Genomic DNA, 26,905 nt, shown 5'->3' on the forward strand with positions numbered 1-26,905 from the left:
CAATGTGCATAGCGACAGATAAGGATTTTGGTTATTCAGTCTCTTTGTTCTGGGTTTCCCTCCACCTCTGGGTAAACAAAAAAATAATAAGGCACAGACGTTGAAGGTAAGGAGTTGACAAGTGTGAACACCCAGTTCCTGTGTTCCTTAACTCATCATGACAGGGAAGACGGCTCTGAAGAAAACCAGATGACAATGGGCTTAGGTTTTGTTGTCTTAGAACCATTCCTTGGGACCGTTTGTCACCATAAATGTTGTTTGCAGATAGTGTCGTTACTTTGACCTGATACCAGCCAATCAACACGGCTTTTCTGGGATTTGGTTTGTGACACGAAGAGGAGGATGAGTTAATTATAGTTCTGTTTTGCTCTGTTCACTTACTCCCATTGTCATGACGCTACACTTATTATTATATACACATAAGTTTGGGAAGCGTTAGCTCGGTAACTAATGTTAGCTTAGTTAAAGCTATACCTACTGATGTGGCATTTCTCACAGCACTTAGTAAAAGTTTGAACATGAACAACCCGCCTCCCTCCAAAGCCCCGCCCCCTTCCCTCTGCCTGAGCACTGAGGTTCCCCTTCTTTCTCCTCCTCTCACCTGATGCACGATGGAAACGGAGGAGGAAGCAGAGGTGGAGGTCCGGTCCGTTTTGGCATGTCCGTGGACCCCTCCCTCAGTAATCAGATGCATCATCCACCTGCCGCGGGCCTGCGGCTCCTGTTTCATCAGTAGACCTGGTCTGTGCAGCACTGGGTCAGTGTCTTCACTGCAGTGCCCAGGGGATAGGCACGCACACTGAACGTGCGGCCTCCGTGAATTTTCCGTGGACATTTGAGGTTTCATATTTCATACAATTATCATCCTACATCATCATACATCGTGTGACACCATGTAATTGCACCTGTATGAGTCCCACCATCATAAAAGCTGACCTTTATGCAGACCTGTTTAGTCCAGCACAGCTGACTTCCAGACTTTTATCTCCATCTTTCACTAATCAGACTCCCGTTTGTTCCCCTCAGTTGTCGTTTCTGTTCATAAATCCGTTTAATCCCTTCCACATGTGCATGTCAGTTCTATCCATACACATCCTAGACAGTAGACTGTGGTCAGTGACAGGAGAAGCAGTGCCAGTGAAGCGTCAGATTCAGAGGTACACATATTGGATGTGAGACGGCAATAATGGATCGGATGCTGGACAGCCGTAATGGATGATTGACAGGAGGCTCAGTCAGGTTCGGCCAATTATTTCATTTGGACCGACTAAAATGATTGGTCAGACTTTTATTAGAAATATATGAGAATTAAATATTTTTGGGTTTCAATACCAGGTGGATTTCTTTTACATTTTAGTTTGACACACACTTATTAGGAGCATTTTAAGATGACAAAAGAAAAGTGTAAAAATGCCACATCATACGGTATAGCTTTAACTACATGAATGTAAATTGTTATATCCATCTTAACCCATAAAGACCCAGTGCTACTTTTGTGACAGTTCCCAAATGAATTTCTCCCCGTATTTAACCTTTCTTAGGCAATTGATCACCATTTATTGTAATACTATATTCCTTTGTATTTTGCATTTCTGCAGTGAAAATATGGTATTTTCTTACATTTAATTTACTGATCATGTAGATGTTCACAGAAGCTCAGATTAAAGTTTAGGGTTATTATATCAGAAACCGAGAAAACTGAAGAAAAAGGGACTTTTTCCAGCAATGATATCATTAACATAATGTAAAAATGTCTCCATCCACTGTCATTTATCAAACTCCATGGGTTTTACTGGTGAATCAATGTTGTAGAAGATGATGGTGTTCCCATGTTCACTACAGAGCCTCTGAACGTCCAAATGGGTCATATCTGATAACCATGAAAAGATGGCAAATTGCATTTTACATTATTATTTTACATTATTTAGATGTATTGATAGGATTAGTGGATCAATGGCTATTAAACATGTTACACCAGTAGATGCTTTTGGTCGGTGGTGGATGTTTGGGTCTTTATGGGTTAATGCAGCGCAATAAACAGCATTGGATCAGAAGTATGAATTCATGTCACAGCTCAACAACTGGATAGGGGCCCCCAGGCCCTGAAAACTGGTGCCAAAGGCTCTGAACAAAGCAGCAGAATGTGAATGAAAAAAAAAACAGGAGAACATTGTACCGGCTGTATGTTCGGGTGTGTTAACATTAAAATGTCCTTTTAATACTCATTCTGTCAGTGTGGTCCTCTATGAGTGGAATTATTGATATGATTATGTGTCAGCAATTTTTTTTTTTTTTTTAAACGTCAGCAGTAATAAATCTCTTGCATAAAGCTGAGCAAATACACACTTTGAAGTAAAAGGACTCAAAAGACAGTACCCAGGATCTCAATTTGGTACAGTGTCCTGTGTAACAGAGAGTATTCTTTAGCAAAGCTCTCATCTGTCCTCTTTAACCCCCACATCCCACCCCCCACCCCACCCATCTCTCTCTCTCTCTCTCTCTCTCTCCCTCTGCCCATCCACTGCATCAGTCCCTTCCTCCACACTCGTTCAATCTACTAAAATACTTCGCTCAATTAGAGTGGAGCAGGAGGGATATGATAAAGTGTTTCACGCCCACTGTCCTCTCTCCCTATCCCCCCTCCCTGTCTCTTTTTTCTGTTTCTTTCCTACACTAGTAAGACAGATTCAGAGAGACAGTGAGGGAAAGGGGGGGGGGGGGGCACAGGAGCAGAACAAGGATTTGCTGAGCTCCACAAAACAAGGGAGAAAAGACTGCAGACCATCAGATCATTAGTGCTCTCCCATTTTCTCTGCCTTTTTCTTCCTCACACCAGGTATTCTCTCTGCTTCTCTCTCCTCCTCCTCCTCCTCCTCCTCATCTCTCTCTCTCTCTAAAGCAGAGCTAATTTGCTGTGTTGGTCTGTTGAAGGTGGTCTGCAGTGGTCTGCTCAGCTTAGTCCACGTCACTGGAACACACTCCTTTCAATGGTTTGGTCCATGGAATACTGCAAACCCATCCACTGTAAAAAGTGACACGAGGACACAATACACACCCAATTATGAAAATAGAAAAAAAGACAGCAAAGCTGTGACTAGAGCTGCAGCTATTGATTATTTTATTCAGTTTGATTAAATGATTATTTGAATAGCCAAAAAATAGTAAAAATACAAAACAGACATGTCTGAAAATGACAACGAACTTGTCATTTACAACCCACAACCACAACCACAAAAAGTATGAAAGTGAAAGGATATATAAAAAAATCTATATAGAAATAAAAACAGTATGAAAGTATATATAAAATAATCTAGATATAGACGACAACAAACACGTCAAGTGACATCTACAAACAGTATGTGCACTGCAGTCTTCAACACTTAATAACTTACAAACAACCTAAGATGGAACTAAAAACTAACAACTTTGTGTTGATCTTGGTGTCATGTGCATCACAATTAGTGTCCGTGTGAAACACAACAGCAGAACCAATGTATGGCGACAGTGAAACTAAGGGAAAAAAAGCTTCAATTCAGGAAAATTGTAATTGAATAATTTTGTAGTTGATTTGAGTCAGTTAATTGTTTCAGCTCTACAGTGCTTTTCCATCTTATGGCATGTTTACACCATTTTATGACAACTAGTCGGGTCTTACCACAACTACATTATCTCTTTCACTCAAAAAAGTCTTTAAACTTGAAAACAAATACTATTTTGACATTATTTTGTGAAAATGATTGATCATAGTTATTCTCACTCATTTCACTACACTCAAACTCACTAGGTTTGAGTGTTTTCCTCCTCTTCTTTGTCATCATTTTCCTCACTGAGCACATGGTCGAATGTGTGGCTAAACTGACCTCTTTGTCCTTTATTCCCTGTCTTTATGTCTTCATCTGTTCTCCGCCTCATTATTTCTGTCATCATCAATACTACGGTTTAACCCTCAAAAACCCACAACTTTATTTGTCACAAATTCCAAATGATTTTTTTCTTTCTTTTCCAAGTCATTTATCACCATCTACATTATAAAAGTCAAGTGGCCTCTGTGCGCATGCATGCACGCATGTATGTGTGTCTGGGGATTCACACAAAATCCAGACAAAATCCAGGTGACTGCTGCAGTTTGACATACTTATATATTTTTGGTCAAGGAACAGACTAGTGAAAATACCAAATTGATAAGACCAATATTTTGAGAGATATTAGTAATTTTGGAATAGCCTTACAATCATGTTGCTATACCCAGAACGCTTTGGCAGTGATTGCTGGACAAATGCGGTACAGCATGCGCGAATACACAGCAGCATACAAATTACCACATCTACATCCCATGGATCCCCACGGGTCAATGCACTAGTTTATTCTCATGTTATACTCTGCATTTTGCAATTTTCAGTGAAAACCAGGTATTTCTCAATATTTAATTCACTGATCATGTAGATGTTCATAAAAGCTCAGAATAAATTCAAAAGTTATTATCAAAACAGAGAAAACTGATGCAAAAGTGAGTTTTCAACAAAATATGTCATGAACTGAATGTAAGAACAAGTGTGTCCATCTACTGTCATTTATCAAACTCCATGGGTATGGAGAGATTTAGATTTTTGATGATGGAGAAAATAGTCTACTGGGAATAAATTAATACAGTTTCATGGAACAAATATTGGAATTTAGGTTGTAAGTGTTTCTGATGATGTTAAGGCCAGCAGAGAAGGCCTTGCTGATCCTCACTGGCCACCACTGCAAAAAATCAAGTAATCAGTTGTTGTTCTGACACAGAAAAATATGTTAGCATAACAAACGGGCCAAATTCTATTTTACAGTGAAGCCTTATCCTCATTCAGAAAGCACTAGGCTATATACATTATATGTTTGTTTTTTTTTGTTTGTTTTTTTTTACTTATTTATTTAAAGTATTATATAAAAATCTATAAAATACAATATTTAAATAAATATGTGGAAAAGCAATTTAACCCAGGACTGTAATAGGAACTGTTTAAAGAAAGAAATCTAGATGTATTGTTTTGTGCTGTTCTGTTCTTTGATCAAACCAAATCATTTGAGTTGTGTGTAATTTTATACAAAGTTTATACTTCTGCTGACTCCTCTTTAAAGCTGAAGCAATTATTCAATTCGAATTGATAGAAAAAAATTATTTGATTACAATTTCTGCAAATCGAAGCTTCATTTCCTTAATTTCACTACTGCTAAACGTTGGTTCTGCTGTTGTGTTTCACATAGATGCTTATTGTGATGCACATGATGCCAGGATCAACACAATACCATGGAGTGTAGCTCAAAAGAGACAAGGACAAAAAGTCAGAAAATGTCTATATGCTCACTTTTCTACATTGGAACCATAACTTACTCCTTTAAACGTTTAAGCTTCACACAAATATTAAAAATATGTGTCTTTATTATTTTCAGTTGTATGTTAGTTCCATCTTAAGTTGTTAGTAAGTTGTTAAGTTGGATACATATGTGTTGAAGACTGCAGTGCACATATTGTTTGGAGCTGTCATTGGACTAGTTTGTTTTTTATATCTATAGATATTTTTATATATACTTTTATACTGTTACTTTTATGCATTTTTTTTTTAAAATATCCTTTTACTTTTATATTTTTTGTGGTTGTTGTTTCAGCTGGTTGTAGAAAAAATGCCAAGTTGTTTGTCATTTTCAGACATGTCTTATACATTTTTACAATTTTTTTTTTAACCAATTCAAATGGTTATTTAATCGAATAAAAGAAAATAACCATAGGTTAAACCATTACAAAAATAATAGATAGTTGTTTGTAGATGCCTTGTTTGTTGTTGTTTATGTCTACATATATCATATTGATATTTTCATATACATTTATATGTATAATGTTGTTGTTGTTATGTCTATATAGTTATTTTAATATATCCTTTCATTTTTAGAGTTTTTGTAGTTGTTTCAGCTGATAGTTGAATAAAGGACGAATTGTCATTGTCATTTTGACATGTCTTTTTCACACTTTATATTTTTTCGCCAATCCACATAACTGTTTTAAAGGAATCGGATTGAAAATTAAATAATAGTTTAATCGATTGCAAAAAACATTTGTTAGCTGCAGTTTTTCTCCTTTTCAAACATGAGAAGGGAAGGAAATGTAAATGTGCTATGCAAGTGTTGTGAATGTCGAACATGTTTGAAATATAAAACTAAAATCTATCTATCTATCTATCTATCTATCTATCTATCTATCTATCTATCTATCTATCTATCTATCTATCTATCTATCTATCTATCTATCTATCTATCTATCTATCTATCTATCTATCTATCTATCTATCTATCCATCTATCTATCTAGTTGCTTTGTCACTGCAGATCTGACTACTGCTCATAGGGAGCAAGTCCCTGCACCTCAACTCCAAAATCTGTCTAAAACCAGAGGGGTCACACCATTCTCATTTCTGGGGCTCCAGTATCCATCAGTCTTGTCCTTAAAGACTGGTTATTAATTTCATGTTGAACTACTGTCCCCGGTAGGTGTGATGTTCCTGTCTTCATTCTGCAGCAGCTCCACTCCGTACCCTTCACGGCGATGATTTCCAGTCCTCCCTACTCTTCACTTCACTTCAGTAAATCTCATTTCTGTGCAGCTCAATCCAATCATGCTTACCGCCAGCAAAATCCAAAAGAGCAGGATGCACAGATTTGGTCCACAGCTGTGGCAGCTCTAACTCTAATTACGTCCAAAGAGCCAATAATATGAGTTCAATCAGTCAGTCAATCGGTCATTCAATGAGAAAATCTATTGATTCATAAAATCCGCATCCCACACATTGTGCCTCAGTCAAACACACACTCTCTCAAGCAGACTCTCTCTCTTACGCACACACTCCGTCTCGTATAGAAGACTCCTCCTTTCCGTTCTCCTCTCTCCTCCTCTCAATACCGGCTGAGACTCTGTGCCGGGACAGTCTACGGAGCGGAGCTCGGCGGTGGTGGATGGGGGAGGCCAGACGCACAGGCAGCAGCAACAGCAGCAGCATCAGCATCCGTCGGGCGCACCGACCGAAGCATGCTCCAGCGCAGCCATGACTTGCTCGGCGTCAGATAGCGAGAAGATCGTGATAAACTGCGGCGGGATCCGGCACGAGACCTACCGGAGCACCCTCAAGACGCTGCCGGGGACGCGCCTGTCTTGGTTGACCGAGCCCGACGCCTACAGCAACTTCGATTACGACCCCAAGTCCGACGAGTTCTTCTTCGACCGCCACCCGGCCACCTTCGCCTTCATCCTCAACTACTACCGCACCGGGAAACTCCACTGCCCCTGCGATGTGTGCGGGCCGCTCTTCGAGGAGGAGCTCGCCTTCTGGGGCATCGACGAGACCGACGTGGAGGCGTGCTGCTGGATGAACTACCGGCAGCACCGCGACGCGGAGGAAGCCCTGGACAGCTTCGAAACCCCGGAGCCGGACGCGCCCGAGGATGACCCTGCGCTCACCGGCGGTGCGGACGGAGACCTGAAGCGGCTGTGCATGCAGGAGGACGGGCGCAGGACGACGTGGTGGGAGGTGTGGCAGCCCCGGATGTGGGCGCTGTTCGAGGACCCATACTCCTCCAAGTACGCCCGGGTGAGTACACACACCCGGATCTCTCTTTCTTCGTTGCCAGATTTGCCAGTGCACATTGGTGCGCGTAAAGTTCTTCAAACTGCAAGGGCAAGTTTACTGCGGTCTTTTTGCCCATTATATCTCATCATATTCCCCACTTGCCTTCCTTGTAGACACATCTCTGTAGTTAAATCCATCCATTGTTTCTTCATTATAATTTAGTGTTAAGTTTTGACCAGCGTGAGTGCGCATCAATCCGGTGTCCAGTGTCCATGATTTTCTCTGCACAAGAATCACCACCAACATGTTTTAATTGGGCGTTAGTTTCATTTAGGATGTAGTCACATCCATTATTAGTCCATATTTGGTATAAATGGTTCCGATAATGGACTTAATTACCAAATTTGTGCGAGTGAAAATGCCAAGTCCCGTTCATTTATCCTCTTAAAAATTAAATGTAATTCACAGTAATCTCTTCTAAACAATGTGCTTTGATTTTTGTTTGTAAGTGTACATGAATGTATGACTGTAGTCAGTGAGAGTGTGATTTTATGTGAAGCTTACGAATGCAGATAAAAGATGGCGCAAATACTGTGCATCCAGCAGAGCCGCCTCTGGATCTGCTGATCAGAATGTAATGATCCTTCAGAATATTCATGGCGTAAGAAGAGTGAAGCTGGTTTTAAATCAGCTGTAAAATTGTCGGGGCTGATTCACAGCACAGTGCATGTTCTTTCTCTGACAGTGGAGCAGTGGCTTTTAGAAACTAGAGGCAACACTGTGGGGAAACCTCCTGAATGACTTCATTAACACAGCTTATTGGACGTGTTGATATGAAGCAGGAAAGTGCACCTACATCACAGGTGTCAAACATACGGCCCGCGGCCTGAAACCGGCCCGCCAAAGGGTTCAACCTCGAGAATGAATTTGTGAAATCCAAAAATCACACTGAAGATATTAATAATCAAGGATGTCAAACTCTTTTAAGTTCAGGTTCCACATACAGACCCAATATGATCTCAAGTGAATCAGACCAGTAAAATAGATAATGACAACCCCAAATTTGTCTCTTTGTTTTAGTGTAGAAAAGTAAAATTACATGACAATATTTCCATTCACAAACTATCTTTTCACCAAAAATGTGAATAACCTGAACAAACATGAACAACCCGAAATGTCTAAGAAGAAGTAGGCTAAATGTAATTTTAACAATATTGTGCTTGTTGCTAAATGTTTTGTATATTTGTAGATCCACTGTAAGTTGCAATTTATAGATGTTAGATGTTTCAGATTGCTCATGTGATTCCCATTTTTAAGGAGACTTTGTAGATGTAAGCATTTTCATAATGTAGTTTTCCTTTTTTCACTCTTACTGTTTCACTGGTCCCACTGAAATCAAATTGGCTGAATGTGACCCTTGAACTAAATTGCCCTGCTTGAACTGGTCCACCTCTAGAATTGGTACACTGTTTAAACTAAGAAACTGAGAAACTAAGAACAAACATAACTGTTTTTAATATTTTACATTTTTTTCATCATCCATGTAGGTCCTATAAAATGATGTACCTTGATCATGTACATTTAATGTTGTGGTGGTGGTGAACTTGAAATTAATGATGTTTGTACAAAACTACAAAGAAATACTGAAAATATACAAAAGGCCAACTCTATAGAAGAAATATATGTAACATGTAAATAATATACATGTATATATATATATATATATATATATATATATATATATATATATATATATATATGAGGTAATAAAGGAAATACATACAAGGTAACATTAAAAAAAAAAAAAAAAAAGGTGCACAAGTCCCAAGGGATCTCAATTATTGTATTATACTTACAGCATTTCAGAAATGATTTGACAAATTGAGAAACTATGATAATAACTAGGGAGACTCAGACACAAAACAAGCTAAAAACAAAAATAGAGGGAAATTTTTTACGGAGATGACAAGGATGAAGAGGAAACCAAAGCAAATGCTGATATTGCTTTGTTGGAAGTTAAATCCACATAACCCTCTATCCCAGGATCTCCTCAGCTGGATGTCTCCATTTCTTCTTCATCCTTTGCAGAGTCATGTAATATGACATCATGATGCAGAATTTAATACCAATCTGAAGCAAAAAATCTTGGAGTGGCGCCACAGCTTCAAAATGCATCCCTGACAAACCACAAAAACAGCTGTTAACTTACTAAGCTAATCGCTAATGAGCTAATGCTTGCACAGAAGCTAATATCAGTGTGTTGCACACAGGGCTGCACGATTAATCGATTTTAAATCAAAATCGGATTTTTTAATTAGGTCGATTTTTAAAAAAAGGGAAATCGTCAAATCAATTTCATCTTTCTCGTGCCTCTGGGCTCCCGTAGGCTCTTCCTCCTATCTGTGACAGCAGTTTTTCACAGAAGTCCGTGTAATGACCACAGACGTTAAATCTGTTAATGAGCCTACAGTACTTACAGCAATGTAAGCTTCACACATGGATCCCGCAATTGAAATATAGCTGTATGTGGATCACTCATCTTGCGTTGTCCCAATCCATATCATACTGTCTTCTTCCTATCCGGGTCCAGGTCGCGGGGTCAGCAGCCTCAGCAGAGAAGCTTAGACAGCTCTCTGCCCAGACACATCCACCAGCTCCAGGGATATAATCCCTCCAGCATCTCTTCCACGCATGGAACCCCCAATTTAAATATAACCCCATGGGGATCACTCATATTATGTGGTCCACGCACACACAACTGATACCTGTCACTGACTTACATTGGTATCACTTCTGGGCCCAGATACCCCAAAAAGGAAAAAAAAAACTTTTTTTTTTTTATAATTAATTTATTTCTCTTACTTGCAAAATTTTTCAAGTTCTGTAGCATAAAACCAAATATTATTTACTTTTTGAAAGATATTGAACTTTATTTAAAGCTGTTCGATAAATCTGGAAACAAAAAGGCTATAAAAACCATCAGTATTTGCTCTGATTTGGACATTGTATTGTAGTGAATTTCCCCTGGCAAACTTGTTATGTTATTTTCTTGTTGTATATATTGTTTGTATACGCTACTTAATTCAATAAAGATTTAATGAAGAAAAAAAAAAAAACTTCTGTGGGTTCATCATGTGATACCATCTCAGATTTGAGGTAGGGAGCAGTGCCTTGCATTATGGACTGCTCATGAAAATGACATGTTGACTTCTGTTGTCTTTTGTAGTTTAACCCAAAAATCGAAATCGAAATAAAAAATCGAGTTTTTAGAGGAAAAAAATCGGGATTTTATTTTTTGCCAAAATCGTGCAGCCCTAGTTACACATTTGCACCGAACCTCCAACCGAATACCTGTATTTGTGCCTTCCACTTTAGAGTTAGATGTGTTGTCTAAAACCAAACGACTTGCAGTATACTCACTGGAACTGGATAAAGAGATGCAATGTTCCTTTTTGCTGGTTTTTATTGAATATTCAGGGGAGCATTATTACCTACTAGAATATCTCTAATTAAACTTGACTTTCTGTTCGCTGTCTGCTGCATTATTCACTAACTTATAGAGTTATAAGTTAATTCATAAAATGTATCTTTGAAATGTTCACCAATGCCATTGTAATCATGAGTTTCTCCACTTTTTTCTGCCCACCCTCCATACACCGTGGCCAATTGTTGATGGTAAGAAGTGTCCAACATTTCACACATATTTTGACCATTATGAGTGTACTTCAAATACACTGGATTACCACAAAATTCAAATGCAGTATTTAGCCAACATTTTGTTTTTTCACTTAACTAGAGCTACAGCTATCAAGTATTTTTGTAACTGATTAATCTATTGATTATTTGTTTCAGTTGCGTTGATTACATGATTAATTGAACAGGGGAAAAAAATGGTAAAAATGTGAAAAAGATATGTCTGAAAATGACAAACAACTTGTCCTTTATTCCAGAACCAGCTGAAACAACAACCACAAAAGTAGAAAAGTAAAAGGATATATACAAAAATATCTATATAGCAATAACAACAACAATGACAACAGTATAGAAGTGTGTATAAAAATAACATATCAGTATGCGCACTTATTAACTTACTTACAGCTTAAGACGCAAGTAACACAACTTTGTGTTGATCCTGGTTTCATGTGCATCACAGTAAGTGTCCATGTGAAACACAACAGTGGAACCAATGTTTAGTGTCTGAAATTAAGGAAACAAAGCTTCAACTCAGGAACATTTTAATTGAATGATTTTTTTAATTGATTCGAGTCGATTAACTGATTAATCATTTCACCTCCACACTTAACTATTGAAAAAAGAATTGTGTAATGTTTCCATTTAAAGGTCCTGTATGGAGAATTCATTTAAAGTGGATTGCAGCGACATCTTCGGCCGGAATCGGTGGTGTTTTTAAGGGACAAAGACTCCTCTTCCCATGAGCACACCTACTGTCGTAACGGCATAATTATGGCCAAGGTGTGCATTTGTTTTGAAGCTAATGAGTGAAGAGTAGATCTTCTTTACAACTCTGGATTTCTTTTTTCAAGAATGCAACTTGCAGGGTGCAAAGTGACATTTGAAACAAGACAACAAGCAAACTTCATAAAGTCCGTTTGTAGTGTAGTTTAGTGACTTGCGTGAAAACAAAAGTGAAACTTAACTTTGGACATCTGACTCTCAGCTTTTATGTCTCTCTTTTACTCCGGAGCTTACATGAAATATTCACAACTTTTAACCTTTATCCACTGTTCTTTGTCCTGTTTACCCCCCCCCCCCTCCTTTTACGGTGCCCCCACAGTTTAGTGTCCAGAAGGTGAGCAGACTATTGCTTTAGTGTTACTCACAGACCGGTGTTCTATAACAAGTCCCAATAATATACATTTGCACTAGCTTTTCCACAAAGTATTCAAGAATTTTCAGAAATTACTTCAGTCATTCAACATCTTCATCATTCTGCATTAGTAGTTCAGCACAAGCTGCTTCAGCCTTCTGCATTCACAGCACAATTTCTTCAGAAATTGCTATTCTACTTTTACAATTGTCTTGTAACCAAAGGGCAGTTTAGTATCCAGGCCCCAGCATGAACATTAAACTCTGTACATAACCATTTCAGTCTCAACTTACGAAGCCCTTAATTTGTGACTGAAATAATGTTTGAAATAAAACATATTTCCGATGCCAAAGAGCTAGCCCTGCGGCTAACGCAGAAGCGTTTACTAAGTGTTTGACTGAGCTACCAACAGCCACTATAGTAAAATACAATGTTCCAATGCATATGGATAAAGAAAAGAAGCATTCTATACCTGTCTAGAAGGAAGAGGGCAAACTCTGGATCTGTTCTCATTCCTTTTAACTCCCTTAGTTCTCGTCATCAGTTGAAAGTAATGCTGGGGTTTACCCGTGTTTTAGCCTGTGCTCTATCACTGTCCCGTTTAACTTTCTTCTATTCCTCTGTCCTTTTTTTTTTTTTTTTTGTCAATCCAGCTCCAGTTCCAGTGTCCACCATTACAATAAAATAAATCCAAGAAATCCCTTTCTTTTGGAAAAAGGACAGATCTTACTTTTCACTTGTTCAGCTTACTTCTCACTGCTAAACTTTGCCGGTCGGTGTGGTGTCGTGAGAGTGTCATAAGTCTGCCATAAATCAGTCCAGTCTTGTCCTTGACCAGTGAAGCTGGAAATACCATTTAGAAATAACCTATTTTGGTGCTGATAATCTCATTTTAAATTACGGACTACAATCAGGCATATACTGTATATAAAAATGAAACTTTTTCAAGATCACATAGAAAGTTCATACAAGACCTTTAATAAGTGTCTATTCGTAAAGTGTAGCTTGTTACCTTTCTAACTATATGTTGTGTGAACCATGAACTCTAAATTTTATCTCTAAGGGTCTGGTAAAGAGTGCTGTTGATAATGTTTTAGGCATACCATTCGCAGCTGTTCATAACTCCCCATGGTTGGCTAGGATGTAAAGTAGTTCTACTAGTCATGTATTTGTGTATTATTCAGATCACAGTTTGGTTAATATGGAAATAAGTATGATATGCCTTTTATATTTTAAGGATGTAATTATTTCTTTCCGATTTCTTGGTTTCCTCTTCTAAATGCAGTGATGTATTGATTTTGCAAAGGAGTGTTCCAGAAAGACAGTGAGGTCAATGCAGACTGTCTGTACTTTGTATGTGGCCAGTCAGAAATTGGCTTTTTATCAATTGTTGTGATTTACAAATGGACAAAGAGAAATGGTTGGGTTTTTCTCCACCCCCTACAGCAATATTATAGATGCGTAGGATTTTTTTTTTTTTTTTTTTTTAATATATTGTTTAAAATCTGGCTCTTTTACCAGATTTCTCTGCATTTCCTTTTATCATCTCTCCCCTTCTTGCTCTATTTCCCTTGTTTCCACTTGTGAACTACATTTTCCTCTTTTCATGTCTGCAGTGAGTACTCCACCTCTCACCCATCTCTTCTGTTTAATCATCTCTAAAAAAAAATCCATGGCCATTTGCAGAGCCAGAGGCCAGTGTTGACCTGGATCATTGTGTGTTGAGGTGTATTTCCTGTGGACTCGTAGAGATGTAGTGTAGAAAGAATGTATTGACTCAGTCTTTCAGTGTGACATACAAATGAGACATGCACAAGCAATGAAAGACACAAATGTTTTTGGATGCACTACAGGAGCAGATAATCATGAAGCACACACATTATCTGACACATTATCTCACACATATTTGTGTTTTTAATCTTTGCACCTATTGGTCAATCCTGAAAAACTCTCAAAATCTGATAGTCTCTGTTATGCCAAAGTCAGGAATTTCTGGCTTGAAATTTGGACATTCATTCTAAGGTCTTTGGAATTGGAAATGTACATAAAAAGAGGTCTGACACATATCTTGATTTGCATGGAAACCTTTCAAATCACAGTGTTGTGTGGAATGACCCTAACCCTAACCCTAACCATAACCCTGAAAATAGCATACACTTAAAATGCTGTTAATACTCTTGATGGTATTTTTGGTTCTGCATATGTGCCATGTAGGGTGTAACAGTGCACTTGTTTATACCGAACCGTTTCAGTTCACTGCCTTCGATACGATATGGAGGTGTACCGAACAAATACATGTAGCCTATGTGAACAACGCAAACACTCGGGAAGAAGGGTGGCCACAAGCAAAACCCGTGTGCAGGGTTTCCCCGATAGAATTCTCAGTTCCACTGGGGGGGGGGGCTTGACAACAGAAAGTATAACAGAGGCACAGAAGCCGGGTCAGATGTTCGAAGTATGTTAAGTTTCACTTTCAGTTTTTGGTAAGGAGCGCACCCCCCCTTCATTGGTCTCCTTCACTGTACTGAAAAGTTATCAAAAATGTATTGAACTGAAGACCCTTGTACCAAAAATGTACTGATCCAAAATTTTTCTGTACCATTACACCCTGAGTGTCATCTGGTTGTCTGGTTCTCTGTATATATTATACAAACTGAATAATGAAAAAAAGTGTGAAAAAATCATAGAGAAGGCAATAATATTGATCCAATGTTAACCCCATTAGTAACTGGATTCATCGGTGTAGCTGGTGTTTGCTTAGTAAGTTTATGTCTGCAGATGTTAACTTATCCATTTTACACAAACTCAGTCATAAAACTAGATGCTTCACAGCACTGTCCAGATCTAAAAAAAAATCAGGATACAATATAATCCCTATGACGGCGTATTTGGGCCACATAAGAAAATAAAAACACTTGTCAGTACGAGAATAAAGTCATAAAAGAGCGAGACAAAACCCGTAATTTTATGAGAATGAAGTCGAATGCAAAAAGTCATAATTTATGAAAATGAAGTTGTAATATTATGAGAATAATGCCATCATATTTCAAGAATAAAGTCATAATATTATGAGAATAATGTTGTAATTTAAAAACAGGTGGGAAAAATATCATAATTTACAAAAAATATAGTCATACCCGTTCATCGCATAATGGAGAACTTGGAACATTTTGTGAGGTTATTCTTTCATTTGGGGTTTACGCATGGCGAAATACTGAGCCTATTAGCCCATCATCAATTCATTATCATTAGTCTAAGGACTTTGAAGCGATTTTGCACACATTTGGTATTGTTTCATTGTAAGACCCGAACGGATTTGGAGCACATTGCCTCTTTTGTGGAGGAGGAACTGACTAAAAATTATGACTTTTTATCGCACTATTGGGAATTTATTTTCAAAATATTACAACTTTAATTTCATAAAAGTACGGTATTATTTAATTTTTATTTTATTTATAATTATGAGTTTTTTTTAAAAAACTCATAATATTATGGCTTTATTCTTGAAGGGCAATATGGTGGTGCAGTGGATAGCACTCGTGCCTCACAGCAAGAAGGTCCTGGGTTCGATTCCAACACCAGTCTACGGGGGGTGGGGCCTTTCTGTGTGGAGTTTGCATGTTCTCCCTTGTCTGCGTGGGTTCTCTCGGGGTCCTCCAGCTTCCTCCCACCATCCAAAGACATGCACTGATAGGTTAATTGGTTAATCTAAATTACCCATAGGTGTGAATGTGAGAGTGATTGTTTGTCTCTATATGTCAGCCCTGTGATGAACTGGTGACTTGTCCAGGGTTTACGCCGCCTTTGCCCCTGTGTAGCTGGGACAGGCTCCAGGCGACCCCCGTGACACTAGTGAGGATAAAGCGGGTTCAGAAAATGAATGAATATTCTTGAAATATTATGACTATTCTAGTAGTGTCTAGTGCTTTTATTTTTCCTATGTGGCCCTAATATGCTGTCATACATCCCAAAACAAAAGTTTTCCTTTTTTTGACAAGCAGTTTGCAACATATGCACTCAGCGCTTTGTACAATATTTCAGTATATGAGTTACTTTATATGTTAAGTCCTTATAAAACACACATGGTTTGACGGTACAATGATTAGTCACCCACCAAATGCCAAAAATACAGAATCCTCCATTGTGGAAACAGCAGAGGTAAAAACACAATCTATTTTCAATTAAAAAAAACGAAACAAACATAATTTTCCATGTAAGTTGTCATTGTCATATTTTAGATCACACACTGTTGGGAAATTTAATATGCTTATGATGGACTTATTTATTCATTAGGCATATTTCCAGCTGGGCATTTTGACCAGTAATGTACTCGCCCGTTAACATAAATACTGATCTAAACCAAACTACAGTCTTCTCTTAACCATAATCAAATTGTTTATATTACCTAAACCTAAAGATGGATTGACTAGATTCTCATTTTCAGTCTCTGGTGATAAAATCCTGGATTTTGTAAATGTAATTTATGCCAACTATGTCAATAAGTGGAAATTCTTATTAACTTTGCAACATGTGGATATACAGTCCATGAGGAAATAATAATATAAACCATACATTTGGTCAACATTGACCATTTTACCCAGATTTATGCCAGCGGTAGAGTTTCCTGGTGACTGTGTTGACATTTGGTTACAAATGTACAGAGGGTTCCAGTAATTATCCAGTAATTAATTTACATTTGTGTCATATTTAAACACCAGAACCAGAAGAACTCCTTCCAATGAAATCTACGAGTCCACAGGCAGCTGTTTTTGCATGGGAAGCCCTTGTGACCTTATTTTTGGAGTATTTCTATAACAAATAGATTTTTATTAGTCTTTTAGAGCCTGATGCCAATTGGCTATCATGTTGCCAGAAGGTGGCGCTGTAGAGTGCATTACACATGACTATAACAGAATAGAATGACCAAGAGGATTCTGTCATTATTTTGCATCTAAAATACCTTTAATGCAGATGTTAAAGCCAAATTCCTTGTGTGTGTTCACATACTTGGCCAATAAAGCTGATTCTGATTCTGTTAAGTCCAAAAACAGCATGCATTTTTTTGGCTTACAAAGTGGCTGTGATCCAGATAATAAAAACTAATTGTAACTTTCTTTGCAGATCACGCTGGGTGCTGTAAACACAGGCCTCCTTCTGTAAAAACCTTAACTTTAACCATAAATCAATTAGGGCTGCAACGACTAGTCGACTAGTTGACAAATAGTCCGCTGCAAAATTAGTTGACAACTAATTTATTCATCAATAGGTTGCTAGTGATGTCATGCACTTGTGCTGAAGGGAAAGCGTTTATTGTATTGCTGATTGCAACTCTTGAGTATTTTGTTGTTTGTTTAAAAAACAAAAACTGTCAGGTACTAGAATTGTTATGCGCAAAATTCACTTTTGTTTAAAGGAAGAAACTATTTTACTGCTGCTGCAATTTTTGTTAAATATTGAATTGTTGAATTGTTTGTTTAACAAATGTTGTTAAGCATTCTAATCTTTTGCAATTCATAATTTGACTAGTGGACTAGTTGTTAGAGTAGTCATCGACTAGTTGACTATTGAAATAGTCATTAGTTACAGCCCTAACCCTAAAGCCAATGTAAAAATCCCATGAACTTTCAGTTCGAGGGTGGAGATCTTGCCTTGTGCATCTTCTCATGTACAAAACTTGTCAAGTCGGAAACTCCAATGGCAGCCAAAGAAGTAATTGAAGGAGGTTTAAAAAAATTCAGCAAGTTGGCCGTGGGGTGTGTTAAAGTTGCTTGTGTGTATGGGAGGGAGGGTTGGACGATTGGGAGTGGGGGGTGATATGACAGCTGAGGTGACTTTGAAAGAATTGCAGTCAGTAGTTTTGGTGCCAGTGCAGTGACATAAAGATAGGTTTGAAGGGTGGTGGGGTGAGTATTTAGTGCAGTATTGCAGCAGTAGCAGCTCAGGTATGGCATGGTCAGGCAGCCGATTGGTTTTAGCTCATTAGCTCAGCATCATCTGATGAGGTCAAAGCTGACAGAGAAACAGGAGATGGATGATTATGGATTGAAGTGCTGATTGAAGTGTTTAATAAATTCTTCTTAAGTGTGTGCAATGTTCTGACAAAAAACTCATTTTTTTGTACTTTTCTCTATCTTTCATCCTCATTTTAATCCTCCTCTAAAGCCCCTAGCCCCCTTTTCCACTGTCATCACTTCTGACAGCATGTGTTGGTTTATTACCACGATTTCAGAGCTGAGCGCTGGATTGCTTATTATCGCTATTCAACCCCCCCCCCAACCTTACTCCCCAAACCTCCCACCCTCTGCCTTTCTCTCAGCTTTCTGCTGCTTGTGCTATAGCGTAACACTGCAGTCCCTGTAGTAGCTGACTGCGCTCTAGTTCTCTGCTGCAGAGAAGGAGGGAGAGGAGACACTGTGGGGAGAGTAGACACTGTGGAAGAAGGAGGGTGGGAGGGTGGGGTGAGGCTTGATAGAGTGGGAGGTGTTTCTGTCGGTGATGGTGAAACGGGGAAATTCAGAAGAAGAAGCAGAAGAAGAAGAGGAAGAAGAAGAAATGGACTTGGGGTGGCTTTCAGCACCCCCTCAGTTCATTTCTAACTGCCCCCTTTTTATTCTGCTGAGCTGTGCATGCTGGGATGCTTGTATCCGTTTATTGATCGGGGCTGTTCGTCTCAGCTCGCCTCATTCAGGTGGACGTCTCAGCTGAATGGTGTTCCTTTGTAAGCAAAACCTTCCCACACACACACACACACACACACACACACACACACACACACACACACACACACACACACCTACACACACACACACACACACACCACACACACACACACACACACACACACACACACACACACACAGTCATCCATCCATCCAGCCATCCCTCCACACTCCAGGTTGCTCTCTCTCTTCTTTGTTTCACACAGCAGGGTGTGATAGCAATTCCCAGTCTCTCAAGGAGAGAAACAAATCCAGACAAGAGTGGCAAACACACACAGATAAACTTACAGTCACTTACTGTACAGCCACATGCAGCAAACGTCCCACTGTGGAGCTGTTGTGTCAATTTAGCCTCTTTTCTGCAACCAGTGATATGAGCTTTTTGGGGCATGTCAGGTATTTGGCTTCATTACTGCTATGACCATAGTCATGCTGGTAGAAAGGAGCTGAAGCAGGGAGGGTTTTCAAGTAGTACAAAAGCTAGAAATAGATTTTTTTCTTGATTTTGGCAACTGACTCCTAAAGCAATTAAAGAACCATTTTATTTTTCATGAGTTAGCAGACAGAAATATAGAGAAGGACGGAATATCTCACCTGTATTTGTCAGTTGTACACAGATATGAGTCTTAACTAGATCTGCAACTATATTATTTTTGTAATGAATTAACCTATGGTTATTTTTTTTTTATTCAGTTAAATGATTATTTGAATTGGCTAAAAAATTTAAAAAGTGTATAAGACATGTCTGAAAATGACAAGCAACTCACCATTTATTCTAGAACCAGCTGAAACATTAACCACTAAAAAATATAAAAGTAAAAGGATATTAAAAAAAAAAAAAAAAAAAAAAAAAAAAAAAAAAAATATATATATATATATATATATATATATATATATGTACACACACACAAAATAACAGTATAAAAGTATATATAAAAATATCTATAGATATAAACAACAACAAACCAGTCCAGTGACATCTCCAAACAATATGTTCACTGCAGTCTTCAACACATTTTTTTATCCACCTTACTAACTACTTAAGATTGAAGTAACATTTCTTTGTGTTGACCCTGGCATCATGTACATTACAATAAGTGTCTGTGTGAAACACAACTGTGGAACCAATGTTTAGCAGCAGCAAAAGTAAGGAAACAAAGCTTTGATTCAGGAAAATTATAATAAAATTATTTTTTTAATCAATTTGTGTCCATTAGTCATTTGAGTTTTACTCTTATCTGTGCATACATCTGCTAGTCTTGTAAATCTCCACACTTTATTAGTACTGTCCCATGCTGAAGTTAAACCTCATACCATCCAATATCATACTGGAATATTGAAAAACCTCTTTGGGTTAGTTTGCACTACTTTGCCCACAACACCTTGGCAAAATAGAAAATAGAGTCTGGGGAGTTGTTTTGGTGAAAATTTTTACATGAGTAAGTGAAGTTTTAAAAAGCCTTAGTCCTGCAAAAGAAAACACCAAACAGATGTTTGTTAAAATTTACCATTTTCAGGAAGTAGTTCTTTGATGTATAAAAGGGGCCTTTAACAATTGTAACACTGAGATCACAGAAGCCAGGAGAATGCTAAATGAAATCATCATCCAATAGCAGTATTATTTCAGCTGAGCATGTCCTGTGAACAAAAATAAAAGGAACAGTACACTAACACCACTCACACTGTTAGCAGAAGGGCAACTAGCTGTTGTAGAGCCATTTTCACAAGCAACACTAGGGAGAGCATAGCGTTTTTGGAAGCTAGTTATTTTTAACTCTTTTCATGCTATGCTGCACAAAAACAGTCTTGATAACATCCTTTAAAATGTTAAAAGGCTGACTTGATTTTTATCCCCATATTTTACCCATCTTAATACACATGTAGTACCTAGCATTAGCACATAAAACACATATTATATGTACATAATTAATTAATGAATTGGGAAGTGAAGACCACACAAAACTGCAAAAAATGAAGCTGCGAGTGACTTTTATCATTTTGGTAATTCTATCAAAATCAGTATTTACATGTTAGAAACCTAATAGCAGCAATCAGCTTCTATCTACTGTAATGCATCATTTGGTCAATCACTAGCTTGTCTTTAAGCAAAACTAGGCTACAAAACACCGTTGTATAATTATTAGAGTGTGTATTTTTCAGGCTTCACTTCTCACTTATGAAAAGTATGCAAAACTTTGAGCAATTTGTAGTAGAGAAGAGGTGACGTGTAGATATTATGTGGAAAAACTACTGTAATTTATCTAGTGATTAGCCATAAAACAATGGTTTTAACAGTGTTATTTATAGCACCAGGTGTGTTGCTTTCTGACCTCCAGTATAGAGATGGGAATGTCACTGCAGAATCTAAGGACCTCTGCAGCAAAACAAAGACAAACACATGATGATCTTTACACATTTCAACTCTTGCAATTATCACATCCTGGTTTTTGCTGTGACTCATTGCTTTTTTCTCCATTCTCATTATTTTTTTTTTCCCTTTCCTCACATTTTTCACTGTCTTTCCTCCAGTTTTAAAAATCTTCACCACCTCTCCCTCTCTCCCTCTTTCTCTCTCTCTCACTCCCCCTCCCTCTCTGGTGGTTTTGTTGCGCTATAGGCAATATATCCACCAGGGTTCCCCTTCCCCCTCTGTGCTTTTCAGGATAATGCTGCGACAGAGCTTTCTTTCTCTATGTGTCGCCCGCTGCAGGAAAGCAAGAAGGGTGACTGTAAGAGGAGAGGATAGCAACAGGGAGAAAATGAGGGAGACTGTTTTATATTTGATGACAAGTCAAAAAATAAGGCATTTAACCTCGGGGTGATATCTACTGTGATCTCTACTGTCCTGTTGAAACACTCAACAATAAGGGTCAATGATAAGCAACAACTTGCACACACACACACACACACACACACACACACACACACACACACACACACACACACACATTAACTAAAAGTAGAGATATGCAATCAAAATGAGCTAATTGAGCGTAGAAAACCTCTTGTGCACAATGTATGCCTCTGCCTCAATATATACAGTATGTTCACACAAGCAGCCGATTACTGCAGAATGATGTGCTGTGACGTACTGTGCAGTGTGAGTGCATGTGTGAGGGAGGGAGGTAAGAGATGCTGCTGATCTCCTTCTGGCTGCATCTGAACAACCTTACATCCTCACTGCATTAATGCCTTAGCCTAAAGACTATACCAAAGGAGGTGTTCTACTGTGACATCAAATAAGCTTCCAGAAAAACAGCCACAACATTATAAACACCAACAGTATTTACTAACTTAAACAACTGAGTAATCACCTACAATAGACAACAAAAGGGGACAACCCACTTAATGGAGCTATTTGTAATATTTCAGTGTAAAAACACTGTTTCTACTTAAAAAAGGTGTTTCTCAAATTGTAATTAGAGTATGTAGAAATAAGACTTTAGGTTAGAGTGTTACATCTATTTCAGTTATTAATTATTTTTGTGAGCGATTAATCTATCGATTATGTTCTACGATTCAATTAAGTGATTATTTGAAGAGGCAAACTAAAAGTAAAAATGTGGAAATGACATGTTTGAAAATGTCAAACAACTTGTTCTTTATTCCAGTACCAGCAGAAACAACAACCATTAAATGTATAAAAGTAAAAGGATATATAAAAATATCTATATATACCAACTGTATAAAACTATATTTAAAATATCTATAGATTTAAACAACAACAAAGTCCAATGACATCTGCAAAAAATATGTGCGCTGCACTGTAGTCTTCAGCACATTTGTATCCAACTTACTAACTTACTAACAACTTAAAATGGAACTAACATACAATGTAAAAAAAATGAATAAATAAAGCCAAATAGTTGTAATGTTTGTGTGAAAGCCTAAACGTTTAAAGGAGTAAGTGATGGTTCCAATGAAGAAAAGTGAACATATAGACATTTTCTGCCTTTTTGTCCTCTTCTCTTCTGAGCTACACTCCATGTTGTTTGTGTTGATCATGGCGTCATGTGCATCACAATAAGCGTCTGTTCGAAACACAACAGCGGAACCAATGTTTATCAATCAATCAATCAATCAATCAATCAAATTTTATTTATATAGCATCACGTCATGACAGAAGTTATCTCATGACACTTTACGTTTAGAGCTGTTCTAAACCAGACTCTTTAGCCAATTTACAGACACCCAACAGAATCCTTCAGGAGCAAACACTTGGTGACAGTGGCCAGAAAAAACTTCCTTTTAACAGGCAGAAACCTCAAGCAGAACCCAGTTCTTGAAGGATGGACATCTGCCTTGACCAGTTGGGGTTAAATAAAGCAGGTTAAAGGATGAGAGAGAGAGAGAGAGAGAGAGAGAGAGAGAGAGAGAGAGAGAGAGAGAGAGAGAGAGAGAGAGAGAGAGAGAGAGAGAGAGAGATTGGGAGAGAGAGATTGGGAGAGGAGGGGAGAAGGAGGGAAATAGGGGGAGACACATGGATGCACAGCAAACTACACTACAACTGTTAAAAACTAAAACAGCTGGTACTAGTATAATTTCCAATTGCTGAAACTTATCTCCATAACTGTTAATCATACTACTCCAAATACAAGTATTAACAGTGGATATACTACTACTGCAGCTGTTAGTACAAATAACAGAAACCTCTACCATCTATGTAACTATATAATAAACACTATCACAACTATGTGGATAAATGAGTGATGACACTGGAGGCAGGAGAGAAGCAGGACCACAGCAGCAGGTCCAGAGATGATCCAGAGAAAACCTTTGAGGTGACAAAGCATAGAGACTCCAGGGTAAAAGCCAAGTCAGTAACATGCATTTGCTGGGGCATGAATAGAGGAGAGGAGGTCAGAGAAGAGGAGGAACAGAGGGGAGGTCAGACAGGAGGAGAAAAGTGAAGCTTATTGTATCATGATGAGTGTCCCAGCAGTCTCAGTTTATAGCACCATAAGTAAGAGCGGCCTGAGCCACCCTAACTATAAATTTCATCAAAAAGGAAAGTTTTTAGTCCACTCTTAAGCATAGAGAGGGTGTCTGCCTCCTGGACTGAGGCAGGGAGGTGGTTCCACATTAGAGGAGCTTGATTGCTGAAGGCTGTAGCTCCCATCCTACTTTCGGAGATTCTAGGAGCCACCAGTAAGCCTGCATGTTGAGAGTGTAGTGCTCTAGATTAAGGGTTAGAAGGGTTTTGTAAGTGAGGAGTATTTTCTTGCTATCCTAGCTTTTACAGGGAGCCAATGCAGAGAAGTCAACACAGGATGAATATGGTCTCTGATACTGGTTCTAGTCAGTACACAAGCAGCAGCATTCTGAATTAGCCGAAGGGTCTTTTTGGGACAGCCTGAGAGAAGCGAATTGCAATAATCTAGTCTGGATGAAATAAAAGTATTGATTAACTTTCTGCATCATTCTGTGTTAAAATTTGCCTGATTTTAGCAATATGTTGCAGTTAAAAAAAAGGCAGGTCTTAGAAATCAGTTTAATGTGTGAGTTAAATGTCTAATAGAAAATAATGCTTAGACTCCTTTGTGGTTTTGAGCTCCAGGGTAATGCCATCCATGGTGACCACTTTGCTAGACATTGCATCCCTAAAATTTTTTGGGCCAAACACAATAACTTTCATTTTGTTTGAGTTTAATAGCAGGAAGCTGCTGGTCATCCAATTTTTAATCCCTTTAATGCACTCCTGTAGTTTAGTTAGCTGATTGGCTTAATCAGGTTTAATAGATACATATTAGGCCTGTAACGATACATATACCAAACCGAACCGATTGAGTACGCAACTGTTCGGTTCAGTACACAGCTGTACCAAAACGGCACAGTATGTTGAGAAAAAGAAAAAACAAAAGATGTCGTTCGATGCGGAATTTTAATCCGCGCAAGTTCCACTCAGACATATTGAAGGAGCGCACATGGACCCGAAAGATGAAATAGCAGCTGTCCTAAGGTTAAAAAAAAAAACAAAAAAACAAATATGATGTCAACTTGGAAGGAAGAGATTGACAACCCCCCCCATCATTACAGTCCTGTTTGGGATCACTTCAAGTTCCCTGTGAAAGACAACAACGGGGAAAGAGATGTTAATAAGACGAATGTTGTTAGCCGCCTATGTATGGTAGTTCTCAAACACTTACACTAGCTCTGTCTGTTTGTCTGTCAGTCTCTCTCTCGCTCTCTCTCTCACACACACACTCACACTCACACACACACACACACACACACACACACACACACACACACACACACAAATACACAAATTGGCCAAAACAATTTGTTAGCTGTCCTAAAATAAATAATTTGGTTAATTTTGTTGTCAATGTTGCTCTTAAGTTTGTTGAAAGAGAATACGAGTTTGCCCTCTTGTTAATGTTGCACTTAATATCAAATTTTTTTGTTGTTATTTTTATGCAGAATGTGAACTACAGAACGGTGACTTGATTGTTGTTGTTTGTTCAAAACTACCTTTCAGGGAAAAGTGCAATAAGGTAGACAGGGGATAGTTGTACCACGGGTCAGTTGTAACACTTGCAATTGCTCCAATCAGGAACAAATTAGGACTCACCTAATTCACTCTGCACATGCTCATTTAGTCCTTAGTCCACATGGGATGTTGTAGCGCCGTGAGGCAGACACATCAAAATTTATGAAGGAAAACATAATTTTGTGGTAAGAAAGTAATTTTTTTTGCTTAAATTACTTTTGTGACTACATAGCTTGGTTTGGAGTCTGACTCATTAAAGGTATATCATGTTGATTATGTGTCTGTTTAGCTATCTTTTATTCAGGTTATTTGTGGTAATGTTTTAGCTTCTAGCTGTAAGGCAAGCTACTAGGGATGCACCGATACCGGCTCCGATACTCAGTGTGTGTACTTGTGTGTACTTGTAAAAGATATCCGATACAAATGCACCAATACCACTTATGGCCGTCTGACATTCACAGTTCAGTGCAGCAGGTACACGGTGGTGGAATAATGTGTGGGGAGTGTGAAGAGTGTGGAGATTTTTCAAAATAAATGACGGTGATAAAAGTAACGCTGACTGCAAGTAACGTTATAGACACAGACAGATACAGACGCAGCATTCTGTTCGTCCTCTGCGTACATTCCATCCATTTTCCAGGTGCTGGCGGATGCATACCCAGACTGGGAATACCAGCGGGAGTACGGAGTGGTGCGGACCCCTGCCAGCGGAAGTGAAAATGAAACTTATCGCTCATTCATCTTTTCTCTACCTGCTGAAGCTAAGCTGTTAAACCTTACTAGCGAAAACGCTGCAATATTAGTATCACATTAGTGTTGCCTCTGTCAGCTCCATGTTAGTTATTACTGACTTTCTTCTTCTCAAAAAACTTTACTCTTCTTCATGGTATTTGTCCAGTATGGTTAATTAACAGCAGTGCCCCCTGGTGGATTAATTGAGAAACGCTTATTCCAACACATTAAATGTCAGTAGCAGCACTTTTTTCCTGTCAGACTAATGACAACAACAATAGAGCACATTTACAAAAGTAACTAAGAACTGGAATGGGATTATTAAGTACTCATATTGGTACTCGGTATCGGCAAATACTCAGATGTAAGTACTCATACTCGGTCTGGAAAAAAGTGGTATCAGTGCATCCCTAAAGCTAACTCATCACTAATGCATTCTGGGACAGTTGTAACAAACTTGCTTGGGGTATATTGTAACACTTTCTAAAATGTTACAAGAAAAGAATGATGAACAAGAAAAGATTTTGACAGAGTATCTG

The 26,905-nt window shown here is 38.3% G+C and overlaps 1 protein-coding gene across 1 annotated transcript in view; it reads left to right on the top strand.

Annotated features, from left to right (window-relative positions):
- The first annotated feature begins 6,932 nt into the window (after nucleotides 1-6,932).
- The window catches only part of LOC115423715 (potassium voltage-gated channel subfamily C member 1-like), a 133,913-nt gene continuing 113,940 nt past the window's right edge, over nucleotides 6,933-26,905 (top strand). Inside the window, exon 1 of the mRNA XM_030140713.1 lies at nucleotides 6,933-7,615. Within this exon, the coding sequence (XP_029996573.1) occupies nucleotides 7,073-7,615 (543 nt within the window). The 5' untranslated portion in view covers nucleotides 6,933-7,072. The remainder of the gene's footprint in view (nucleotides 7,616-26,905) is intronic.

The sequence above is a fragment of the Sphaeramia orbicularis genome, chromosome 8, assembly GCF_902148855.1.
Source record: "Sphaeramia orbicularis chromosome 8, fSphaOr1.1, whole genome shotgun sequence".
NCBI lineage: Eukaryota > Metazoa > Chordata > Actinopteri > Kurtiformes > Apogonidae > Sphaeramia > Sphaeramia orbicularis.